Raw genomic sequence first — 24,737 nt, forward strand, 5'->3', positions numbered from 1 at the left:
ATCTATGTGTGTGAACGTCCCCCACTGAAACTACTGTGCCTCTCAGCTGTTGTTTGGACATGTCAGAGAGGGGAGCATCCTTCCCCTCCCTCGTGTTTCCTTGTGTCCAGGCAGCTGCCAGCTGTAGTGTCTCTGCAGGTGTAGTGTGGCATATGACAGTGATCTGATAGATGCTCTTTAAGCCACGTGAGAATCTCTGAGCAGTTTGTTTGCAGTGCAATGGTTGTAAAGGCATGTGTGTCAGAACCTTGACTACTCATCACGCTTACTTCTAGCATGTAGCTGGACTTAAAGCAGCACTTCTGCTATTAGAAGAGAGTTAATCTTGCTATTCCCAGCCTCGCTAGGAGCGCTGAACTGGATCTGCATGTGCTTGGATGGCTTTTCCAGTCTTGGTGCTACAGACTTGCAGTGACTTTGACTGTGGCTTTTGTCAGAGAGCTGTTAGCATGACACGGGAGTGTCCTTCCAGCACTCAAGGCTGCTTGCAGATAACCTTCACTGTCAGAATTTCAAAAACCCCATTGAGTTAAGGATTCTGCGACCTTTTCTTCTGTACAAGAGGGGCAGCGATCTTTGTGATACTGCTAACTGCTTGTGAAGTGACCATTAATTGTATGAAACTCTGCCTTTTATTTTATAGGAAGCTTTAAACCTGCTGTTAAAAAGTGATTAAGCTGAAGCCATTCACACATTGGCTGGTGTGTGCAGCTTCTGTGCTCACACTTCAATGTGCTGTTCAGAGAAAAACTGCATTCCTTTCCCGGTGTACTTCCTTCTGCTCCTTTGCTAGGAGCTACATGAAGCACAGGCTGTGCGGTTTGGAACACTGCATCTCCTAGATAGACTGAGGCTTGATGACCTCAACGCTTTTTTTAAACCTTTTTTGGCACCTTTATCTCTGAGTATAAATAGCTGCCAAGCCCGTTCCTCAGTATTGGCTAAGCAGAGAGGAGTGTTAAATGTTTTTGCAAGGTGAAAATAGGCTTTCTCAGTTACTTGTGCATGGAGCATGTCCAAGCTGCTTGATATATTTACTCACTTCCATTCCCTAACAAATGTTATGCCACAGATTCAGGCAGCATCTGCAGATTTTTGCATGACTGTACTTAAAATGCTCTCCTTACAGAGGGTTTGTGCTGGGCTTTACAGACAAGTGAGTCTGTTCATAGATCACTTATATACAGCTACTGGAAGCAGCTCTTTCTGCAGTGTATGCATGCAGTTCTTAATCAGTTTTCAGATTGAACTGCTTTCTGGATTTCCTGAAGAATCACTTCAAATGGTCACTTGCTTTGATGGTATTTTGTGTGAGCAACTGGACAAGTTTACCTTTCATGCCCTTCAGTCTCAATTGATTTTTATTTTTCTCTTAACAATTGGGCTTGGCATATGTAGATTTTTATCAGCACCCTGCCTTGTAGGAGATAGGAGGTACATGGGTTCAATAATCTCATGTTTCTGCCAGGGAGGAGCAGGTGGGCAGAACCTGATCTGGATTTCAATAGAAGCAGCCTAACTGATAGAAGAAGATACATTGAAGTGTATCACTGTGTTGTCTTTTGTTGTGTAACCTTAAAGCCTATTGTAGTTACCAGCAAGCTGCTTTGTGATCATTACTGCGTTAATATTTTTCAGTGATTTCAGGCAAAGCAGGTGTCTCTGAAACCTGATGTTCTGTATGTCTGTGGCTGTACACAGACAGCTGCTGCATTGAACAACCAAAGGAGCATGATAGGCCGTTAGTGCTCACAATGAAGCCTGTGCTAGACTGGTGACCGTACCCAGGGTCCATTTGTAAAAGCACCAGGGCCACTCTGTATGCAAGAGCTGGTAGCCAGGCTGGAGCTGGGATTGGGTAATTGAGCCAGAAAATCAAATCACAGATGCTGTAACGCTGGGCTGGGAGGCAGGAGGCAAAATGCTGCAGGAGGTTCTGCCTCTACGGAAGCATTTAGTGCAGTTTTCCACTTTTCCTTGGAGCTCTGAGGTGCTCCCACTGAAAGCAGCATAACTGTCACCAAAGTGCTCTGCTGTCATATTTATTCCTGCTCATTCACTTAAAAACAAGCTTGGCAGGCAGCTGTGGCAGCCAGCAAGACGTGTTATGAACACTTTAAACCACTTAATGCTCTGTTTTATTCCTGCAGCAGTAAAGTTCTGAGTGCCAGAAGCTTCTGAATACCTTTGAATACCTGGCACCTTGAGTAGCTGGTATTTAAAGAAATAACGTAGAGGTTTTGTTGGAGGTGTTCAAACAGCATTCATGAAGGTGAGGATGGAGACGCTGAACATAGACAATAGGCAGAATGAAGTCTGGAATTATGTTTGTGAGAGGAAAATGTGGAATCTTAGGACAGACTTGAAGCACCTCCATCCTTTTGCTACCTTTGTTAGTTTGCTTCAGCTTTATTTTTCCCTTCTTTATTCTTTGTATGGGTGATTGAAAGGCATTTGGAAGGGCAAGTGATTTAAGGAAGTCTGAAATAACATGTAGGTACACAGAGGAATAGGCCTTCTACAGTGGTCATGTATCCTGTTTGTTATCCCATAGTTATCTTTAAAAGTGCTGATATCTTCATCCACATTTTCCATGACAGAGTTTTCAAGCAATGGAACTCTTGTACCAAAAATATGGGGCCCCTGCATTGTGTGATTGAAGCACTGCCTCTTTGGTTACTCAGAACATTTGCTTTGTTTGTTACTCCCTCTTGTGGGTTTCAGGACAGACTGAACAGGCTACAAGTTCACTCTTGGCCTTTCCGTATGGAGCAATTCATCACCATTACTCCTCTGCTATGCTAGATGGGATGCTGACCTTCAGACTTGCCTCAGTGCATACATGGGAGAATTAGAGTATTCTTTTATTTCAAACAGATTAAGTATGGGTGGTACCTTTAAAAAAAAAAAACAAAACAAAAACCAACAAACATTTTCTTCCTACTCCTGTTCAGAAACTTGCAATTAATTCTGTGCCTTTAATGTGTAGCGTGGCTTGTTTTCTCATAAAAGTAGCTGAGAGTATGTCATAGCATTTCTGTCTTGCAGACTTGGCAGGCACATGATACAGTGACCGTATTACGATCTCTCATATCTCTTCTGCTGCAGTCAGCACTTCTGAGTTGCAGTTTGCAGAGTGTTGCTCTTGTCTGCAGAGAGCTGCTATGCTATTCGAGTTGCTCCTGAAAACTAAATTCCATAAAAGAGCTGTGTTTGCTTCCAGCCTGCTCTCCTGTGTACCTAATAAATACAAGCGAGTTAGCTGTGCAGAAGATTAAGCTCTTACTGGAGTTTGTGATTTGTTCTGCTGGCATAACGCTTTTGAAATGTGTTGTGTGAAGATTTCAAAGTATTACCTCTCTCATTTGTTTTCTTCCAGAGGGACATTTAATCTTTTCTCTGGGCAAGAAACTGAAGCATGGTGCAAGTCTGTATTAATTGATGACAAAGGCTGGTGCAACCTACTGATTAGTTTTTGGCATGAAGATTTGAGAACTTCTCGCTGATACAAGTAGTTTTGACCTATAGCAAAATGTTGAGGTATCACACTAAGGGTGATTCTCAAGCAATTCACACATCCTAACTTCAATCTTAGGCATCTGAACATAACATTACAGTGTGTCTTGGGTTTGGAAGATGTTCTTCTGTATCAGCATTTGGTGTGGCCATGCAATGCACTGAGTAAAAAGCTCTCAGGAAACTTTTTCTGCATCAGCTCTGACCTCTGGTCTGACTATTGGACACTGGAAATTCAGAAGTGTAGCGCCTTTACTGCGGAGCTGTACTTAGTGTCTCATTCACAGAGCTGTGCACAGTCTCACTCTGCTTTCCAGCTGATTGGAATGATGATGGCTTTACAAATGGAAAAAGTCTACACCCAGCTCAGCCTGGTTGAACCATTGAATTTAATTGAGAAAGGAAAAATAAGTACAATCTGTATCTGGTGGTTCTTTATGATGCATTTTGATTTTTGGGATAGAGCTTAATGGACTGAAAAAAAACCTTCTGTTTGTGTTGAAGTTCTTTTTGTCTTTGCAGGAGTAACACTATATATGTGGCTGTAGCAGTGGCTGCCCTTGTTTTGCTCATTTCAGAAACTGAGATAAAGCAGACACCTTGTAAACAGGAAAGAGGAGCAGCAAGTTCCTTTCATTCCAGGGCTAATCCCTAAAAATTAATGGAAGAGCTGTTTGTATATAGAAACAGGACTATGGCTGTTAAATCTTGGGTGTTGCAGGCTTTGGCTCTTGTCCCATGTTCTTTTATTTTCCTCTGTAACTTTTACTTTCGTAAGCATCTTAATTCCTATCCTCCTTGTGCTCTTGCTTGATATTCATCATCTTTTTTGTCTATATAATGTTTTCAATGTATCCCACCATGTATTTTGCTTAGTCTGCAGTATTTTCAACCTGTCCCTCAAAGCAGCATTAGTAACTTTTGGATTATTTTTTCCTCAATTAAAAGCTTATGGGTGCTGCTTTAAGCTGAGGTTTGTGACATGTGAACATGCTAAAATTCTGGGCCATATTGCACACTTATTCAGATGAAGTTTGGAATGCTGTGGGTACCACACTTTGGTCTTCACTGACTATATTGATTGTAACAATCTCTGACTAGCAGTGGTTATTTATATTTCAAATGCTATTATCGGTCAGGAACAAAAGCTTTGTTTATGTCCATGTTCAAAAAGGTGCTGGCATTCACCCAGCCCTGGAGCCCTCCCTGACCTGTGTTTACTCTATAAAGAAGCCACCAAAATAGTGCTGTTTATTGCAGGCTCCAAATATGGCTATTGTGCTTGCTTCTTCCATGAGCAGCATGGTCCAGACAAGTGTGTTTGCTCTTTGCTGATGTGTACCAACAGCTGAATTCAATTAGCATGTGTACTTCCTTACTGAAGGTCTACTGAGACCTGGGCGTTTACAGACCAGCCCTACTGTGAAACATGCCATTTGCAGCTTGGCTTTAGCTAGAAAGAAGTGGCGGAGCATTATCAAGGATCTGAAATACAGTTCAATTCATTTTCTGTGTGTAACATTGTACTAAGATGTTAAGCTGGAGAGAGCGCAGAGCCATTATGGCAAGTGGAAGGGACCACTGAACACAGCTTACTGCAAGTGGGTGTTTTAGGAGACAGTGCTGTGGACCTTATTATATTCTTGTCAAAGTGCAGTGTTTGCTCTTACTGTCGGTTGGTTTTCTTGGGTTTTTCCTACTGGATATCATTTTAGATTCAACAATTGTGATTTGCTTATCTGTCTGAAGGATCCAGCTGTTTCCAAGGTCAGCGTTGAGTGCCTTGAAACTACTTTACGTGAGTAATGGTCTTGAGCTCAAGTACATGAATGAATGAAGTCTTGCATAGGCTGTATAAAGCTCATGGCTTTATTCTTTGAGATAACAGCTGTGAAGTGGCATCCAAATGCTTCCCTGATGGGAGCAGTCACTCCCAGACTAGAGTTGATCAGGGATGCTAACTGAAGATGTGACTGAAATGCTGATACAGTGTTGGTTCTCTGCCAGGTCAGTACACCACCTATAGAAAAGTGGTCAGGATAGGAAACTGCAACACACTCCTGCAGGGCTGCCCACAGCCTCTGTGCTGGGGTTGTTCTTGCCTCCCTTCTGTGCTGTATTTGAGTACAAAAATGGGATGGGTATTGCTAAACAGCCATGAAAATGGTATGCCCTCTTTGTATATAGATCAACCAGTTTAGGATTGCTTTCTGTTTGTAACCAATTATCTTCCCATGCAGGCTCTTTAGCTGCAATATTTACACAGAAGTGTTGGGGTTTTTTTTGTTTTTAATGGCCTGCAGAACTAATTAGCTGTCACACTCATTTTCTTCTGGAGCATGTTGAACTCTGCAGCATTTTCACGTGGAGGGGGTTTGTTTAGATTGAAGGAGGTGCTTCCAGCACTGTCCCTCCTCCCACTAGTCCAGAGTGCCTTAAAGCAGAGCCCTGCTTATAGCTGAACCAGCTGCAGTGAGCCAGCAGCCTGGGATGCATGGCAGGCCCAGCGCTGTGCCAGAGACCACTCTAGGAGAGCAAGCCCCTGTGGAACTGCTCTACGAACTCGTTATTGATAGTGTGCATGAACTACACAAACAGGTAAGAGAAAAAGAGACTTTATCAGCTTTCGGAGTAATGCATGAATTTCACAGCATCATGAATACTTTTCCCATCCTGGGAGGTTTTAAAAAGCAAAGGGTTTGCTAAGGGAATAATTGCCGGCTGAATGCTGCTAGGGTCTATGACAATTGTTGCATGATACCCCCCTTTTTACAGGTGTGTTAAGATTGATTCCTTGTGCTGGGGTGAGCTTTGGCAATCCGTGCGATCTCATGATGGAGTTCAGTTATTGTTTAGACTGTATTTTTAGCAGCAGCCCTTTGTGACTGCATGGCAATACAATTTATGAAGTAAGATGCAACTCCTTAATTGTCTCTTATGTTGTCGAGCTGTACGCAGTGTTCACTGCAGAGCTCCGCAAAGTAAACATTTGCTTCACTTATGGGGAAAGGGTTCTTGTCAACGAGACTTCCCAGCTTCTGGTCACATGCTTGAATTATCTCTGAGATGCATTTTCTGGCAAATGCATAAGCAAATGTTTTTCAAGTTCATGCTGTTCTTATGTAAATTCCTCATTAGCTATGGGTTTCTTCCCCTCTTCTTGGTGTCTGGCTTAAAATGTTAAGCATGGAGAGCAAGAATGCTGACCCATTAAACAGAGATAACTTGTGCTTGCACCATCGAGATGCCAAAGGGGAATGTCTGCATGATCGTTCTCCTGGCACTTGAAGTTAACAGAGGAAAAACTAAGTTCTGGAATTCTGAGGAACAAAATAAGAACTCGCTCTTGGGACGCCCTTGCAAGACGAGCTTGCCATGAGAAATTCTAATTTAACCTCCCAACAAACCCTGGTCTTGCAGGATTGTGTGGTGTGAATTAGTAAGTCAGGAAAAGATGCTTAGGTTGCTGCTGGGCATCACGAGGCACAACAGCTCTCTTTTTGGTCAGTTTGCCTCTGTAGGTGTCCTTAAGCGTTGGAAAATTGGACTCTTGTCAAAGTCAATAGTTCTGCTAAGATGTTTAATGGCGTGAGTCTTCCATGTTTGCAGGTACATAAGGTAAAGAAATGACTGTTGTACATTTGAGTTGACACAGTGTTTTATTTCTCTGTAGCGAACGTGGAATGTTGTAAGCAGTTTTCTTTCTCTTCCTTGCTGTGTCGCCATCTAGCCTCAATCGAACATTATCTGTTGATACTGGCAGCATGTTCTTGTGATGAAAAACGGACATTGTTTTCCTAAGAAGCATTTAGTTGTGTATACTTGAGTCCATTGCCTTGGTGACAGTTTACAAGGAGGTTTTGTTAACTCTGCCAGCTGAGCTGCAAGTGTGCCAGGATGCCCACAGCAGGCAGTCACAGTGAAGTGAGATACATATGTAGTTTCTTGTCTTCATGACTTCAGTAGGTTGTTACTCCATAGGTTGTTATAGACATTCTTGAAATTAGAACAAGATCATAAACTGAAGGAGGAAAAAACCCTTGAGTAACGACATTTGTCTGTTATGATGTGCTTGCCAGCCTTTTTGTCTATAACTTGAGCTTTGCATTTCCCCTTCTTGCTGTCAGGAATGCCAGTAATAAATACAATGCTAGCATTCTAAAATATGCTACTTGAAGATAAAAAGAAGACATAATATTTTCTTTTGTATTATTTTTAAGATATAAATGCAGTCAGCAGAGTTGCAGATGGACGTGAGGGACAGCATTGCAGTGTGGCTGTTAAGATTAATATAGGGGTGGTCTAATATGGAAAGGTGTTGCAGGTTTTCTTGGTGATATTATTTGTATGTTAAGCTTTTGGCCTTTTTTATTCTATTCTTTTATTCTTGAAGCTCTGCTTCAAGTTACTTGTAGTGACTGACTCTGGTGTAACATGCCCTGAGGACATCAGTTGGGTGTGACCTGTGTTGGAGGGCTCCCCTGGGTATCAAAGCAGTTGTTCTCTGTCAGCTTAGTGGTTCTGAATGGCTTTGGAGTGCAATCAAGTAAGATGCGGCATTGGCTGCCTAGCTTGCATCTCAGCTGATGTAGTTCAGCATCATGTGTGCTTGCTTTCTATTTCAGTGCCTGGAGAACCCCACAGAGCACCAGAGGAAGGAGAGGTGAGGAAGAGAACATGTCTGTAGCAGTTCCCCTTCCTGGGAAATCCAGCAGCACCAGCTTGCAAATCCAAACAGAATGTGCTTTGCTCTATGTAGAATCAAGGCAGACGTGCCTTGAATGCTGCCAACTGTATATTACTAAGGGGAGGGGAAAAAATGGAAATTCAGAGGTATTAAAATGACCTCCTAATCCTGGAAGTCTGTGGCACACTGTGTGTTTTGACTTACCCTGAGGTTTGAAGTGCTTTCTCAAGTAAGCCCATTGAAAACAAACATCTTGGGTTCTATGTTGGTTTTAGAAGTAATTGAAAAAAGGTGTGTGGGGGGAGATTCTTAGTATCATAGGCCTCATACAGGAAGTATTCACGTTTCTGGTATATCTTTGTAGTGACGCACAGGATACAAATCTGTACGGGTTTGCCAGTAAATTAGAGGGGAGTTGGATTCTTGTTGATCATGAAAGCCATAGCAAATCCACCTACTTTATGCTCATGTAAAATTCAGCATACTTCTTCATGCTGAGTTACCACGCTCTCCTATGTGAGGAAAGATAGTTGTCTGGAAGAGTTTACTTCAGAGACTGGCTCCTGTCCCACCTTAGGGGGAGCTGCCATTACCCAGGAGTGCACTTTCAAGCTAGTTTTGGTTTGGGGGTTTCTGCAATGCTTTGCTCCATTGTGCTGAGCACTGCAGGATAACTGCTGGGTGATGTCAGACTGCGGCTCTAGAGCAAGGGAATCTGCTGGGCCTTAGAAGTTGTGTGAGGACCTGGAATATTTGTTATTCTTTCAGTCCTGTAAAATTTGTCAGCAAGAGCAGAGAATGCCAAAGCATGAGGGAAATAGAACAGACTAGAGCTCCCTCTCATTGCTTGTGATGGAGGAGCAGTGTGTCTGTCTCGCCTGTCCAGGAGCAATAGGATGTTGCTGGGTCTCCCAACCAGTGAAAGCAGCCAGCTGGTTACCTTCTGAATGCAAATAGTGCCAGCGCTTCCAAATTAGCTAAAATATTGTCAGCGGCATGGAAAATACAGGAACAGGGTGCTCTGCCAGCAGGAGAATTGAGCTCTTCGTGCAGGCCTGGCAGCTCATGGAAAAACTGAGCTCAGCTCCTGGGCGGAGACTTCATGAGGTCCCCACCTTTGCCTGTGACCAGGAAAGCAAGAGCAGGGTTTGGTTGCTGGTGACCAGGAAAAAGAGAGCAAGGTTTTGTTGCTAAGGGAGCGCCCTGTTTTGCTTGTCTGGTGCACCGCGTGCCAGGAGGAGATGACTCGTAGCGCCTGCTATTGTTGCTGCTGCAAAACCTCTGTGGGTAAAAGGAGCTGCTTAGGGTTTTCTTCATACCCCAGTAGCTTCCTCCCTGCCCTCACCTCTGTCACCTCTGCTTTCCAGGCAAAATCAGGAGGGCTGCATGTGGCTCTGGGCAGCCTGGTCTGGTGGTTGGTGACCTTGTGTGTAGCAGGTGGTTGGGATGAGATGATCATTGTGGTCTTTTTCAACCCAGGCCATTCTGTGGTTCTTATGCTGGTGCACCTGGTTTACACCACTGCCCTGAGCTCAGCTCTACCCGAACCACGCAGCGTATTGATAGAATTGCAGCAAATTAGAGGCAGTTGAGTGCTTTATTTCTGAGATGCGAACGCCGATGGTGTGAATGTCTGCGTGTAAGCATCTGTTCGAGTGCTTCCTGTTGTTAACGTTCAGTGTGCTCGGAGATGCAGCTCGGTTGCGCTGCCCAGAGGGCAGCCATAGGCTAAGCGGGTGGTTGTGCCGTTGTTGCCGGCGTTTATCTCGCTCCAGCACATAAAGGAAGCTGTAAGCCTGGGAAGCTCTGCAGCCGTTCTCACAATTGCTTTCTCTTTCTCTACACCAAGAAGCACGCTACATGCATAAGAGTCTTCACCAAAAAAGCGGCGTGAATAGCAATCGGTAGAAGCAACAGCCGGCGTGCTGATAAGAGCCAAGAAACGCGTGTAGTTGTCACATCGGTGCCGGCGGGCGCTGCTGACTCACAGCGAGTACCGACAGCCCGCGGGCACGGAGCGCTCGGACTTCGGCTCCGGGAGGTGCCGGCAGCGCGTCGTTCTCCTCCAGCACGAGCCTGGCGGGGTCTGCTCGGAGGAGCCGGGTGGGGTTTTTCTCTTTCATGCGAAGATCCAACTGCAGCAATGCCGATAGAAGCGGACTGCCTGAGCCCAGAGGCTCAGAAACTGGTACGGCGTTGGGGAGGGTGGGGGTGTTACGGCTCTTACGGTCCGAATCACAGCCGGGCAGCACCTGTGCTCATTTAACCCTTCGGGGGCTGCTCTGCATTTAATCGGCTTTCACAGCGCTTAGTAAGCGGTGCCCCCAATTGGGTATGTTTGCCCTGAACTTGTCTGCCCCCAGTTTAAACCGTAGCGAGTTTGGTTTTATCGCCTCTTGCGGGACTGTATCTTTGCAGTCTGCGTTACAGCCCAGGTTACCCAGCTGCGTGCAGTGAAGCTCTTGGCCGCTTAGCGAGCTGCTGAGCAATGCTGCGCCCCTAAATTGCTTCCTCCGGGTTTCTGCTGTGTTACAGCTGCACGTGCCTTTGGCTGAACTCAAACATTATAATCATAGATGTTTAGAGAAAGTTCTGCTGTTTGTTTTTCTTGCGTGTGTGTTTGTAAGGTTTGGAACAGTCTGTGAGAACAGCCTCATTTTGGACGCGCTGTGTAATTAACAGCACCTCTACAGCAGTGGGGTGCCAACTGTTGGCACTGACTGGCGCCCACGAGTAGCTAATATTTCCCTATGCTTCTAGTTTTCTAAGCCCTTTTAAAAAGTAAAGTATAGGAATGTGAGTTATTTGCTTTTCAAATTGACATGGGAGCAGATACGCCAACATAATTTCTTCTTGTGCTTTGTAAGTGAAGTTTAAAAGCAGCCGCGTGTCTCCATGGAATTGTAATAGGCGTTACTGGGCTGCCAATGTGGGTTGGTGATGTGAACTATCATCCTCCTGGATCCTCCCTCACTGTCACCCTATGGAACAGAGGGAAGCTGTCAGACGTGTCTGTAATGATCCCCACTGTCTGAAGGATGATGGTGGCCTGTGGTTATTAGAAAGGAATCCTTACCTTTATATTTAGTTATCATTTGCATGTAAGAGAAAGGTGAAGAGCTGGGCAGGATGTGGGCTGACCAATCCCTGTGTGATTCATTGGCTGATCATTACATGAGTAAGTGGTGCAAAGTGTACTTAGGCTCCCAGCTCAGATGCAAAGAACATCAGGTAGATGCACTCTGAGCATCATCACGTACAGACACCCTTGTTTCAGCGTGAAGGAGCAGGTGATTATTCACGTTGAGCTCCAGGTGCATAAGTGAAGGCAAGGTGAAGGCAAACACTGCTGTCACTTAGTTGAGGTTGAGCTGATAGATGTATGTCTGCTGCCTTAGGAGAATCTTTCAAATCAGGTGCTGCTTGTGTAAATAAACCTTACACTTTTGAGGAGCACAGCAAACCTTGCCAGGTTTCTTTTGACTAATGAAGCATGTGACTTATGTAAATGGAGAGAGCAGTTGTGTAACACTTGAAGAAAAAGTTTTTCCATGCAGGGTACTGGGCTGGGATGGCAGTGCCCATGAGAAGCTGCGCTCGCAGCAAACAAATAGCTGGCTCTGTCTTAAGAATAAGGCAAGCAGCTGATGTTAGCCTGAGAAAAGTTGTTAAAAGAATATGTAATAGCTGCTGTATGGTTTGCAGGTGTATTTTTCTGGTAATGAGATCAGAGAGCTTTCTGAGCTTGATTTTGTGCTTACAGACCAACACTTGACTGTTAAGTCTTCGAAGCGGATGGCTTTGAGTACACTGGATTTAAGGAGTGCTATGTATAGATTGCAAACTATTACGTGTGTAGCTGTGCTGTAAGTCAACACAGTCATTTTCCAGTGCTGAGAAAAGCAGCCTAATTTCCTGCCTTTGTTGGTTGTTTCTTGGGGCTTCCAGTTTAACAATGACCCCTTGAATCTTTCCGAAAGGAAAAGCTCCAAGAATGCACACCTTCAGGATGTGTGTCACTAGAATCTACCTAAGTTACCCAAAGAATTCCCTCATTGAGACACTAATGAGCAGGCAGCTTCTCCAGGCCAGGAAACCTGCCTTTCTGTTGCCATTGCCCTTCAAGCATCAGTGCTGGGAGCACAGCACTCCTCACTGGTTCCCACCGGTGACTGAAAAGGGGTTGGGATGTCTTCAGCCATCCCAGATTCCTAGTTCTGTCCATAGCTCAGTGCTATGGGCTGATTGATGTTGGAAGGCTCATACCCAGTGCCTGCCTTTTCTCATCAGTAGTGAGCCAGGTTATTTAATGTTATCCTGCTCAGAGCTGAACGTACTGAACTCCTTCATGCACGATAAAGATCTGCACAGCACTGGATTTTTCTTTGGAAACTGAACAGGGCTGTGGAGCGCAGAGCAAGTGGACCAACAAAAGCAGCCGGCGTTTTGCAGTGCAGCGGGGTGTTTGCTTTGGGGCTCTGAGTCTATAAATCACCCCAGGCAATTGCAATAAAATGACAAAAACGCAGGATGTGTAGCTGGAGTGTTTGAGCAACTCCCTTGAATTAAGGCGATCATTCTTCAGCTGGTGTAGGTTTCCATGTTGTGAGCACTGTGCTGTCTCTCTCCTTGTTTTTCCCACAGGCTTTTACAGAAGCCCCTTAGGGTTTATTTTGGATGACATGCACAATGCAGCTGAAGCTGCCAGTACTCCTTGTCAGATGCTCAATGGTTCATAAAGGGAAGTTACAAAGGCTTTCTAATGAGTGCAATTAGGCTTTGTGTTTTTATTCGTGTGTTTTTTGCTAGTGATCTGCAGCTTCTGATTGAGGTACTGCTCATGGAGTTGGTAGTGAATTTTAGATGTGTTTCTATCTTAGTGATTTTCCATCTCGGATCCATTTAATAGCTATTTATTTTGGCAGCCTTGAGAGTTCCATTTCAGCTCTTTAAGTCTGACTTGCAGAAGCCTGTATACATTTGTGTTTGCGGTATGCTGAGCACTGAGCCCCTTGCAAGATATGGGCACCTCTCTCTGCCTTGGAGGTGACTCGGGTCTGATGTCAGACAGGTGCTTGGGCTGGAGGGAGGCCAAATCTGTTCAGACAGAGCCTGCTTTGGTGTAGTCAGCATAGAGAAATGTGAAGTCAAAGCTGCCCCTTGCAGAAATCAGGGTATTTATAGCAGGGCACTATTAATGCAAAAATGGAGCCTAAGTGTGTGGTTTGATAAACACAGACAAATTGAGTCACGCTCCTGCTTTTGAGGAAGAGGTCCATAATAAATGTCACTGTTACATGTTTCTCTAAAGCTTGTAGCTGTCAGTTTGGCTTGTGTTAGGATCCTTTGCTTGTCCATGGCTCCTGTTGTGTTGTTGGGGTGGCTGCCACTGTCAACAGGTGTGCTGTGCTTTCACACAGGGAAATCTGTCATGGCTCGTGTGGGTCTTCCATGCTTACTGCTGGCCTTGTTCCATGCTAGGCTTGATTCTCCACTTCAAGTTGGAATTGAGTAAAACTGTTATTGAGTGTGAGGTGTGGGTAAGGACCTACCCAGTTTGATTTACTTCCTCTGATCTCATGTGTGACGCTTGTTTTGTCACCTGGCTACTTAGAGAATATCAGAAATGTTCATTCTGCTTCCATCATTTTATCAGTTAAAGTTTGTCTAAGTGGAGTCCCACAGGACAGATGTGGATTATTTAGGGATCATCATGCTCTTCAAAGGTTTGTGCACAGCATCAGCTGAGAAGAGTTGCAGTCACTGACATAGGGTATGGGAGCTTGTGTGGCTGGGTGGCTTTCTGCTGTTTGCCGGGTGATGGCTTCCTGGGAGCAGCTCTTTGTGGGGGGTGTGTGTGGCAGAGGAATTTAAGGCTTGAAACTTCAGCTTCAGTTGTGGTACAGCATAAAGTGAGAATCACTCAGAGGATGGTCAGGCATCAGAGCAGTAGCCCTGAAAAGCTGCAAAGCCTCCAGCCTTGCAATTTTTTAAGACCCAACTGGACAAAGTCTGGGGCAGCGTGGTCTGAATCAAATGCTGACTGTGTCCAGAGGAGGAGGTTGGAGCTTGAATGCCTCTGTACTGCTTTGATGTGTTACCAGGGTGCTGTGATGTAGTCCTAGGTAGTGTTCTGGGTGCAATGACTTTCCATTGACTTATTGCAAATGTATCAGTGGGGTATATGCTAATGGCAGGGTTTGATAAGCTTAAAAAAAGAAAATGAAGATTACAAAGCTGTTTAAAAGGATTCAGAATATTTTCTTCTCTTGCTTGTTATGACAGATACTAACTGCTGAAGAGCCATGTGGTCCTGGAAAGACCAAGTTCATTAAAAACATATGTTAGTTCCAGGATGTAAGCCAAGCCAAAGATACTGAGGAAAAATATATTTTTACTCTTGCATGTCTTTAGGGTTCAAAAATTGGCTTTGGATGAGCAGGCAAAGACTTCAAAGCTGAAATACAATAAATTAGAGACTACCCATGGATTGGCGCTTGAAACCAAAATGTATCATATATATGCATATGTAACGTCATGTAATGGGATGTTCTGCAAAGAAAGAATTCATGTATTACAGTCAGTATCCAGGGAACAGGCAAGCTTTGTTCCCAGGGAGGATGTAGAATAACTTTTTTCCCCTTGCATCTTAAAAGTTTTTTCATTTGCCAAGTTGCTTCATTTCATTGTATGCTGGAGAATATACGCTTCTGCAATACAGCTAGCAAGTGTGTGAATCCCTTTGCCCTTGTAATATCACACAGTCACAGAACTGTATGGGCTGGTAGGGACCTCCAGGGATTATCAAGTCCATGCCTTATGCAGTAAGGCTCTGGAAGCAGAGAGGAGCTGAGTGTGCTTCCAGGATGATGAGAGCACATGGTCCCTCCTGCTCCCTGCCCACCTCTCCTGACTTGCTGTGGGGGAACTGCTTGCAGTCCCACTGCACAGAGCCTGAGCTGACTTTGCACGTGAGGCTTCCTGTTTTTGCCTGGGATTAAAAGCAGATAATTAAAACTGTTACTTTGCAGCGTGTTCTGGCACTTCCAACCCTGATGAAATGAGGAAGCTCAATAGATCTCATGGGAGGCCTGTGCTTGGCAGGCATCCACTCCGGAGAGGTTTGGATTTGAATGCTGCTGTCTGGATGCTCTAGTCGAGCTGATGCATTTTCTCAGGTTCCCTGTTTCCTTGCCTGGATCGTTCCAGCCTTGGCTGAGTGTGGTTGTTCTGCTGAGCTGCTGTGCCTGCGTGTACATGGTGTCAGCTCTTGGGGAAAATGGCACGGAACGTGTTTGCTGTATGTCTAATTAATTCATCAATAAAAAGATAATGTGCACCGCAGGGAAGGGGAAAAAAACATAACACAAAACAAGCCAGACCTGCCTTTCTGAAAAAAAGTAAATAAACCTGACTGTTTTCTCTGTTGCAGCACTTCCTCTCTATCTGCACAAATAGTAATTACAGAGACACAGGGTGCATCTCAAGGCAGCTGCTCACTGGGGTTGGTGCCTACACTCAGCTGCATTACCTGCTGGTGAAGCATAACGAGTTATGGAAGGCAGGGCCATTGCTAGCAGTAGGGAATTAACACCTACAGGTGTGTTTACAGCCTTACAGAGCCTTACACCTCTGTATTTGGCACCCTGAGCGCACGTGCCTCACACTGCGCTGTGTGCCTTTGGTCTCATTGCTGTGTTCCCATCTACAGGCTGAAGCAAGGCTGGCGGCAAAGCGAGCGGCACGGGCAGAAGCACGGGAGATCCGGATGAAGGAACTCGAACGGCAGCAGAAAGAGGTATGTCCATGGGGTAGGGGGGGGACAGATGGCCCATCTGCTTTCTTAAAGGTGATCCCAGGTGCTGGAGTGAAGGGTTAACCTATGCTTTGCTGAAGCCTCAGTCTGTATGGAGCTAGTGCTGCTCCATTGGTTGATCACAGCAAAGAAAGTGACTGAAATTAGGGATCGTGGCAACTACTTCGTTTATTGAAGCTGGTATAATTATTCACAGCCAACACTGGTTAGTTTGTAATCTCTGCTTAGTATTAAACTTGGTGATATGTGGCCTGGTTGTATGTGTGCGGGAAGTGGATTTTTAGTACTTCATTAGACATAGTGAGGAAGACTCCTGGCCCTCCTGTAGCTCTCTACTTGCAAACTGAGGTGAGTGTTGTGATTGCCCCGTTTATAGAAATGATGGTCTGATGTGACAGGGGACTGCATTTGGTAAAACAGGACCCATTGCAGAGTCTTGGAAAGAACTCGTTGTTTTTATGCAGTCAGTATGTGTGAGGCTGTGGGCTTCTATTACAGGAGTCCTAATGAATGGTGTGCTTGGTGTGCCAGAGCTGTACTCAGTGTTGTTAACCTCCACTTCAGGAAACAGTAGTGGTGTATTTTGAAGCTGGTATGAGTTAAAGCAGTCAGGATGGAGCTACAGGCAGAGATGGACACAGGCAGACCAGTGGTGAGAACCAGCAGGGTTTAAAACTTGCATTTCTTGCTGTGCATTTAATGAAACAACAGAAGAGATGTAACAAGATCAATGACAATCAATGTTTATTACTCAAATGAAGTAAGCTTTGATGGCAAGGAAAAAAATAAGGAGTTTGGGTCTGGGGGCATATGTGGGAAGATTAAATGTAGATGTGTGCTTTGGGGTGCAGGGAAGGTTTTGGTTTAGCTTTAAAATGGTGGATCAGGTGCAGTAGCAGACCAGCATTAGTGCAGACTGCAGTAACCACCCTGGAGCAGAAGCAGGTGGGCAGTTTGCCCATACTGAGCATAGTGGTGAAGTGTCTCATCTAGCTGAGGCATGTTTGGATGTTTCTTAACGCCCCTAAGCTGCAGTGAGGTTCAGATATACCTGAAGACACACCAGAAGTCAGAGCTGCAGAGGAGCATTGCTGCAAGCATGGTGCATGTGGAAGGGAGGAGCCTGTTAGTGCTCCAGCTGCTGCTTTTTGAAGGATGTTTCTTGTAACCTGGATCACATTCGGAGCACCCAGACTGTGGATAAGCAATGGTACCAACAAGCATTGTGGTGTGCCTGTAGCCTTAGTTCTGGGATTGGCTCAGCAGCCCTTGGAAGCTCCGTGGCAAACAAACACAAGGTGTTTTGTTTGGGCGGCAAACTAAATATGGGTGTCGTGGCAGCTGACAGTGGTGCTACCATCTAATTTGCAGATAATACTAATGAGACTTGATGACCCCTTGAAGCTTAAAAAGCTGGTGCTGCAAAGAACATCCTTGTAAATTGAAATGTTGGTATGAAAGCTGAAGCTTGAAAAGCTTCTGTGCGTGCTCCTGCAGATAACCCATCTGAAACTTGGTGGAAATTGCCTTATATAGATGGAATTTGCATGGTACAACGTGTCATTCTGAAGTATGGAATTCAGCTACAATCTGTTTTGCAATTCACTGGCATAGATCTCAAAATGTGACTACGTGATTGTGTAATATTTCACAAGCTTTGGATGTTCCCTGAATTTTTCACATAGCTTCATCTCAACCCCCAGATAGAAGGTAGAGCTAATGAGGATGTCTGCACGAAGCTGTTGCCACAGATATATCACAAATCTAATGAATGAGAGTATGGATAAAGAAGATTCCAAGTAGGAAGCAGCACAAGAGATTTGGCACTTTCCCCTTCTTCTTGGGAGAGAACAGACTGTGGTACTGGTGTCTGTACAGCTTGTTGTCTGCCATCTTTCCTGTCCTTCTCAAGCTTTTCAGGGAAATAAATAGCACATTCACACATGTCAAAGAAGAACTTAAAGCACTTGCTCTACTACTTCAGGAGGTTTTTAGAGCCAGTTATGGGAGTAGAAAAGCATTAAGTAAACTTATTGCATATGTCTTTATTTGTTTGTTATTAAAGCAGCATACGTGCTCTGACAGGCTTCTTGTGGAGCGTGGCTCTCTCAGGAATATAGATACATATTGTTAGTCTAGGTTACATGTTTCCAGATGTTACCATTACAAGCTATAAACAGAGCAGTATAGCTCCTGCTGATACTGCGATAGTGTGTTGTAATGATTTGGATGTGGACTGGAATCTGGTTTCCCTCGTGCCCACCATCTAATATTAACAATGTTTCTTAGTCTGTCATTTTCCTAGCTTTAATATAATTGGATAACTAGTGCATTGTGAGTGTAGGTATATGACTTAAGTCATGTTTGCAGTCCTGGCAAGGACGACGCACCAGGTAGCTGTTGTGCTTGTTCCCATAAATGTTTCTATATGTAGAAGCAACTGTTTTATTAGGATGCTATTAAAAGGTCACATTCTGTAGGCTAGCTTATATGTGAAGAATGAAACAAAGATTACTCACAACTGCATAATAAAGCTCATCAGTAAATGGAGGGGATACGTGACACCATGCCCAGCTCCTCGTCTGGTAGGATTTAATGCGGCACGTGGAACTGGCAGCAGAAGCTCCAGTATAGTTGGTTATTGTGGAGATTAAAATTCAGGCTGCTTGGTTTTGCATGGTGGTAAGTGTGCTTGCTTGCAGGTGTGGGTTGAGCCCCTGATAATGTCTATGCAGAAGGGTAGATTGAGTAAATTCAGGTTGAAATATAAGGGCACAGAGGGGCTTTTGAGAGAAAGCTCCCTGCATTGAGCTGTGAGATGTGCTGAAGCTCCAGGGTAGGTTGCTGCAGGTCCCTGTGGTGGAGCAGGATTCCAGGTGTGTTTGGAAAGGTGGATTTGTTTGATCACCTGATAGCATCTTGGGGCAGGCAGCAGGAAGGGCAAGTGTGCCAGGGTGCTGTCGGACAGAGGGAGCTGGGGAAGAGCATGCTTCCAAGTTGCATAGAGATGTGAGCTGGGTAAGTGAGGAGCCTGCTCTGAAAGAACATGAGCACCAGAACCGTGATCTGATACTCGCTGATCTGCGAAGATAGGGCTGGTGGTAGGTCTCAGATCACACACATTTGGCAGAGAAAGGGTTCCTCATTGTGAGGCTCTAGGAAAGGCACAGATCTGCTAAAACACAGCTGCGGGAACTTGTTGTTCTGTGCTACTTGTTGTTTTCCACCAAAGATGTAAATGATTAATAGGGAGGTTGCTGTAGGTTTTCCTGGCATCCTTCAGCACGCAGTCTGTGCAGGAGAGGCAAATGCCAATGCACTTTCTCAGCTGTGTGGGTGGCTGCAATAGGTGGCACTTAGTGCCCTGCCTGCTTACAGGCTCCCGGTCCCACCCTGTTGAGCCCTGTGGTTTCCCCTGCCATGCTGCTGTGGCCTTTAAACGTTTGGTTTACAGTTGCTGAGTCAAAGGTCAGTCGATCTGGATCCTACTGTAGAGTTATGTTTGGTACCGAGTCAAATACTTGTGTGCATTCTGACGTTTATTTTTAATTCACGCAGCAGAACAAGGCAAGAGTTGGCTCGGTAGCTCTGAATAAGAAACTGTAAATTCTAGTGGGGTTACCAGCTTAAAGAGAAGATTTTTTGTGTTTGGTTTTTTTTCCCTGCTTGCAATAATACATACTAAAGTTTTCCTTTTATAAGAAGTGTTGAGTTGTTGCGTTTCAGGACCTTTTAAAGTCTCAGCATTAGTGGCTAATTGGGAAGAATGTGTTATGTAGGAGTACATTCTGTGTTCTGCTGGCAAGACTCAGTTGCCTCATTGAGGACTGATGCTGGGAGACCACTGTTTAAGCTGATATTAAAGCCTGAAGGAGGGAGAGAGAGAGATCTCCTCCCACTCTGTAATCTGCAGGATAAGGTTCCTGCATGGCAGTTCATGCAGCACGTGAGCCTCTGCTTTTAGTTCAGGGCAAGTGCTCTGTACGTGTCTCCTCACTTTGTTTTCAGCTCTCGCTGTGCAGGCTTAGCACAACACTTGCCTTTGCAGTTTTGTCCATTCTTTCTTTGCCAACAGATTTATTTGCACATACTTCCCTCTCTGCGTTTGTGCTTTGATGAAGTAAAATATGTCACTGGTACTTCATTGTGGCTTCCCCCCATGTCATATGCAGCCTGTGAATGTAAGTGTACTAAAGGCAAGCTAGTGTGGGCAGGAGACTTGAGAACACCCTTGATCTGCTTACAGGTCCTGCTGACCATGACTTAGACCCTTTTTCTGCCTTGCTAGGATTTAGTGGCTGCGAGCCTGACCTGAGTCAGCAGGTCTTGTGTCAGCTGGCATTTGGGAGTGTTTGGAGCTATATCAGATCCTAGGCGGTATAGGAAAAAACTAGAGAAAAGCCGTGGTGTTTGAATGGGAGGTGGGAGGCTGACCATGAAACTTGGTGCTTATGTATGTGGAGAAGGAACTAAGGAGCTCGTGAAAGTTATCTGTCTTTGATGTACAAACAGTGTGAAGGTGCAGAGGGAAGTCAGGGGAGGACTGAGGTACGGGTGTGTTTAATAGGCAGATTTTCTGCTTCTTGCTGCCATCAAACTGTACGGCACTAGCTTGGTTTTGCCTCTTTTAAGCTGTTTGTATGACACGTTATTTCTGTAGCAAACTACATTTGCTAAGGAAACTGGGAGAGCAGTCCTTTCTGTATCATCATAGGAAAGACCACTGGCTCTACTGGGGATACACTTTCAACAGAGACTGTCTCCTTCCTGTACTATGTTATCTAATAAGGGCACTGCACTGATTAGAGACTGGCTGCTTTGCAGCAGAGCTCTTGTGACCATGCTATGGGGCTGACCAAAAAATGCCAGGTTTCCAAAAGGTTAAGGCAGTTCTGATGATGTGCTGGGTTCTGTCCCTGTGCCCCTATGCACTGCTTGCAGTGTCTGGCCTGAAACAAGGGCCTCGTTGTTGTTTGGGCCATTGGCAGTCTGGGTCCTGGGCACAGGGCTTTCTGTGCTGTGCTGCACACAGCAGGGACACCTGTTACGCTGAGCCTGAAGCAGTGCATTTGAAAAATAAAGGATACGTGGTGTTGTCCCAAAGGCATGGAACAGCTTTCAGAAAGCATCATCCACGTGCAAGTGGTGTCAATGTGCCCCAAAGCTTAGCTGTACCTGTTAGCCAAGCCCTGGCAGGGTATGTTTAAAAGGAGTGTACTGTGGGTGAAACAACAGTGTGGCAATGTTAAACCTATAACAGCTGCTAATTGCCACATGAAAAACTGCAGTGCTTGAATGGATGAAAAGCACCCTGCATATGCAGATTAGATTTGCTGTGTGTTCTTGGGAACTGTGGGAGGCTTTAGTTCAGTTTCTTCTTAAGGGCTTTCTTAGCACAAGATAAAGTGAGGTGATTAGTTGTGTGGGAAAGCTAGCTTTAAATGTGGGTCTTGGTTATCCCTTGTGCATTTGTTAGGAATAGGAATTAATGCTTTGAAGGTATTAAGTTGGCTTCTGCAGTTGTCCTTCATAGTCCAGAAAGCAAACCTGAGCCGATCCCGGAGGTGTTGAATGAAGGGAGCGTGCTTTGCACCCAGCACTGGGATCTGGGTTCACCTGAGGTGGCCCAGGACAGCCACAGATGGCAGAGATCCAGGAATACATATCCAGAAGTACGAGAATTGCCTGCCCTGCCACCTTCAGACTGGCAGAAGGGATGGTGTCCAAGCACCGTCCCCTTCCCCCAGGTCCCATTTGTATAGCAGAGGGCTGGGAGTCTCATACATTCAGTGTCAGTGCTCATCTGGGAACATGGGCAGTAAGACAGCTGGCACTTCTAAACAGCATCGTCATTTTTTGCTACAGATACAAAGCTGAAAAGGTGCTCAGCAGAGGAGTGTGGAGACTGAAGCTGCAATTTCCTGCTGAGTTTGGGTACCAGTTAAGTAACTTTTGAACAAGGAGGGGGGGGTCTCTTGCAAAAAACAAAACCTGCAGAGATCTTCCAGTTCTGGCAGTACACTTGAAATGCTCCACAAATTGATGCTGTCTATTACACAGCTAAAAGATAGGCAGTACTGATGATATTTGTTTCATCAGCCAAGGAGAACTTTATCTTTAACAGCAGCATGGATTTTTCTATAGTTGGTTCCTTTTGTTTTTTTACTGTAATGGTAGATGCACAGCTGCCATCCCAGGTGAGTATTTGGGCAGTGGATATAAGAGTGGTAGGAAATCAGGAGGCTCTGCCCTTCAGCTGGAGTGCTCTCCTGCCCACCTGCCTATGGAGAAGATGTCCATGCGCCTCCCAGGAGCCGGCAGGTAGGCACATGGGAGTGTTGTGTTTTACCCAGGCATGTTGGAGGAAGCCTGGAGTGTAACACCTGCTTTCATCTTACTTGACTTAATAGGATTTGGATATGTGTTTCTTTGTATACATGTTTTGCTGTATATTCTGCATAAATGAGTTTTCACCCATCCAGGCTGGCTTACAGCGTGTTGTTGCTGTTCATTCATTCACGCTAGCTTTTGTTTCCTTGTTTCTTTCCTCTCCCTATTCCCCCTTAGATCTATCAAGTTCAGAAGGTAGGGCTTGCTTGTTCATTCTTGTTTGCATGTGTGTGTTCTCTCACAAGTCTTGTCTGCACCTCAGAAAAGCTTCTTAAGAATGGAAGATATGAAGCAGGCTTTGTTTCCATGCCTTCATGTCTCCTTTCCTCTCATAGCCTTGTGGAGTGGGTAATAAAAGGGAGAGGGAAGGTGACCTGTTTGACTACATGCTTTAGTACCATCTTTTCCTCTTGACTACATGACAAGGAATCAGTGATAAGGAGAAGAGTTTTGCAAAGCAGCCGTCCTATGTGTTTGGTGGCTCACCGTGTCACCAAGAGCCGTGCAGACTCTTTGCTGCTGAAGGCCAAGTACATCGTTGCACATGCTGCAGGCTGCGTAAGCACCTAATGGGTGCCAGGAGGAAGGACTTCTGGATGACTTTGCATGCAGAAAGTCACTGAAGCAAGTCAGGGACACTGTGTTTGAGTTTGTAATCGCTTGGTGAATAAACTGTATGGCCTTACTTCCAGCGTGCCTAAAATGTTTAACCACTATGTTGTTTGATGCTCTGTCTGCACAGTTCCAAGTCGTGATCTCTTCCCTCTTCCCAGTTATCTTCTCATTGCTCTAAAAGGTGGCTTAGCTGATTATAATAGCTGTAATGGAGGTCACCTGCTACGTAACAAGAATTTGGGGTTTTTGTTGGCTGTTCTGTGTCTGAGCAAGTGGATTGTGCAGTACATAAAGAATGAGGAAATTTCACAGGGGGAGAGAAAGCATGGATTTCTTTAAGCCTGCTCATTTTCCACTATACTGAATGATTTTTATCCTAGTGTTTTTAATTGCATGCTGAGTGAGAAATGTGTCCCAAAACCACAGCCTGCTTGTTTTGCTGTGATACTCCTGGGCCCTCACTGCATGTCTCCCTGGCTTGGTGTAGCGATGTGTGCAGTTCTGGAAATGCTGTTCTCCTCTCTGAGTGCATATGTGTATGAGGGTAACTACTGAAATCATGCTCTCGTTGAATCCTGACTTGGCTAGTTTGATGACAAACCCATCTTACTCTTGTATTTATTTCTGGAGTTGGCCACGTGCTGAGTGAATCAAATTAATGTCTTCCTGTGGATTAACAGGCTTGTTATCAATCTCCTGTATGGGAGCTAATTTAATCTGTTGGTACCTATGCAGCCCCACAGGTGACAAAGAAGCCGTTTACTCTTGGTGTCCTGACATGGATGAGGAGATAAATGGGTTAGCTCCATGGCATCCCATAGTGAGTTTGCAAGTTGAGTAGTTTCACTGGCGCTTAGTGAGCAAATCTGATCCAGAGTCCTCTCTCAATGGTATTAATGTCATTAATTACTGAATTTTAATATCAGTTTTCAGGGTAGAAGAGGAGTATGGAAGAGGTATATAGCTAAATGATGAAGGCATTTTTCACTTCCAGCAGATCCCTTGTGGCAGAGCGCTTGACTTAAAGAAAGGATTGGGAAGTGTCTGGAGCAAAATAGCTGAAACGTCAGATGCTGTCGGCTCAGTCTGGTGTGAGATGTGTGATTTAGATTAAAATAGAAGTAGTCTCAAGGCTATTGCTTTCATTAATGGTTTTCTTTTGGGGATGTGAATCATGTAGCTATGTCATTTCAGATGGGTGGAGGAAGAGACAGCTGTACAGGTCTTTCAAGGAGTGCTTCCTCATCTCTCTTCTGCAGGACTTAATTCAGAAGCCTGTGTCAGAAAGTAAGCCGAGCCAAGGGTGGCCAGTAGGAAATATTAGTGTACTGATGGGCCTTTCCTATGCGTGAGAAAGGGTCCTCTGTCTTTGTCTGGAGTTTTTAGGATGCTTTTTTCCCCCTTGGATGTGTGTATGTTCTTTGTTTGTGTTTTTGTTTTATTTAAATCAGTTTTTAACATCAGAAAATCTTGCCCATTTTATTTTCTTTGGGAAAGAGGGAGCCTCTAATAAGGCTTTACCTGATCTGATTTACCACACAGCATAATCTGTTGGTTCTGCTCTCATACTCAATCCTGACCAGCTGGAATTCCTATAGCTTTAAGAACTAGGCTCACTTTCAGGATGTGATTTACATAAACCTTAATTTTACAACATGCTGTCATACATATTTTACTTCTGCCTGGAAACAACTGGTCAGAGCACGTACAAGG

At 44.8% G+C, this 24,737-nt stretch overlaps 1 protein-coding gene across 50 annotated transcripts in view; it reads left to right on the forward strand.

Moving 5' to 3' along the window:
- The window catches only part of LRRFIP1 (LRR binding FLII interacting protein 1), an 87,404-nt gene that overhangs the window by 19,763 nt on the left and 42,904 nt on the right, over positions 1 to 24,737 (forward strand). For 33 of the 50 annotated variants that reach the window (XM_085553450.1, XM_085553451.1, XM_085553454.1 and 30 more), the window contains exon 2: positions 15,915 to 16,001. In XM_085553450.1, the coding sequence (XP_085409576.1) occupies positions 15,915 to 16,001 (87 nt within the window). Of the gene's footprint in view, positions 1 to 5,974; positions 6,115 to 9,361; positions 10,392 to 15,914; positions 16,002 to 22,586; positions 22,605 to 24,737 lie in introns of those variants that run through there. The other 17 variants (XM_015868027.3, XM_085553471.1, XM_015868041.3 and 14 more) reach the window with 11 other exon arrangements.

The sequence above is a fragment of the Coturnix japonica genome, chromosome 7, assembly GCF_054131305.1.
Source record: "Coturnix japonica strain WE chromosome 7, WE-NBRP24, whole genome shotgun sequence".
NCBI lineage: Eukaryota > Metazoa > Chordata > Aves > Galliformes > Phasianidae > Coturnix > Coturnix japonica.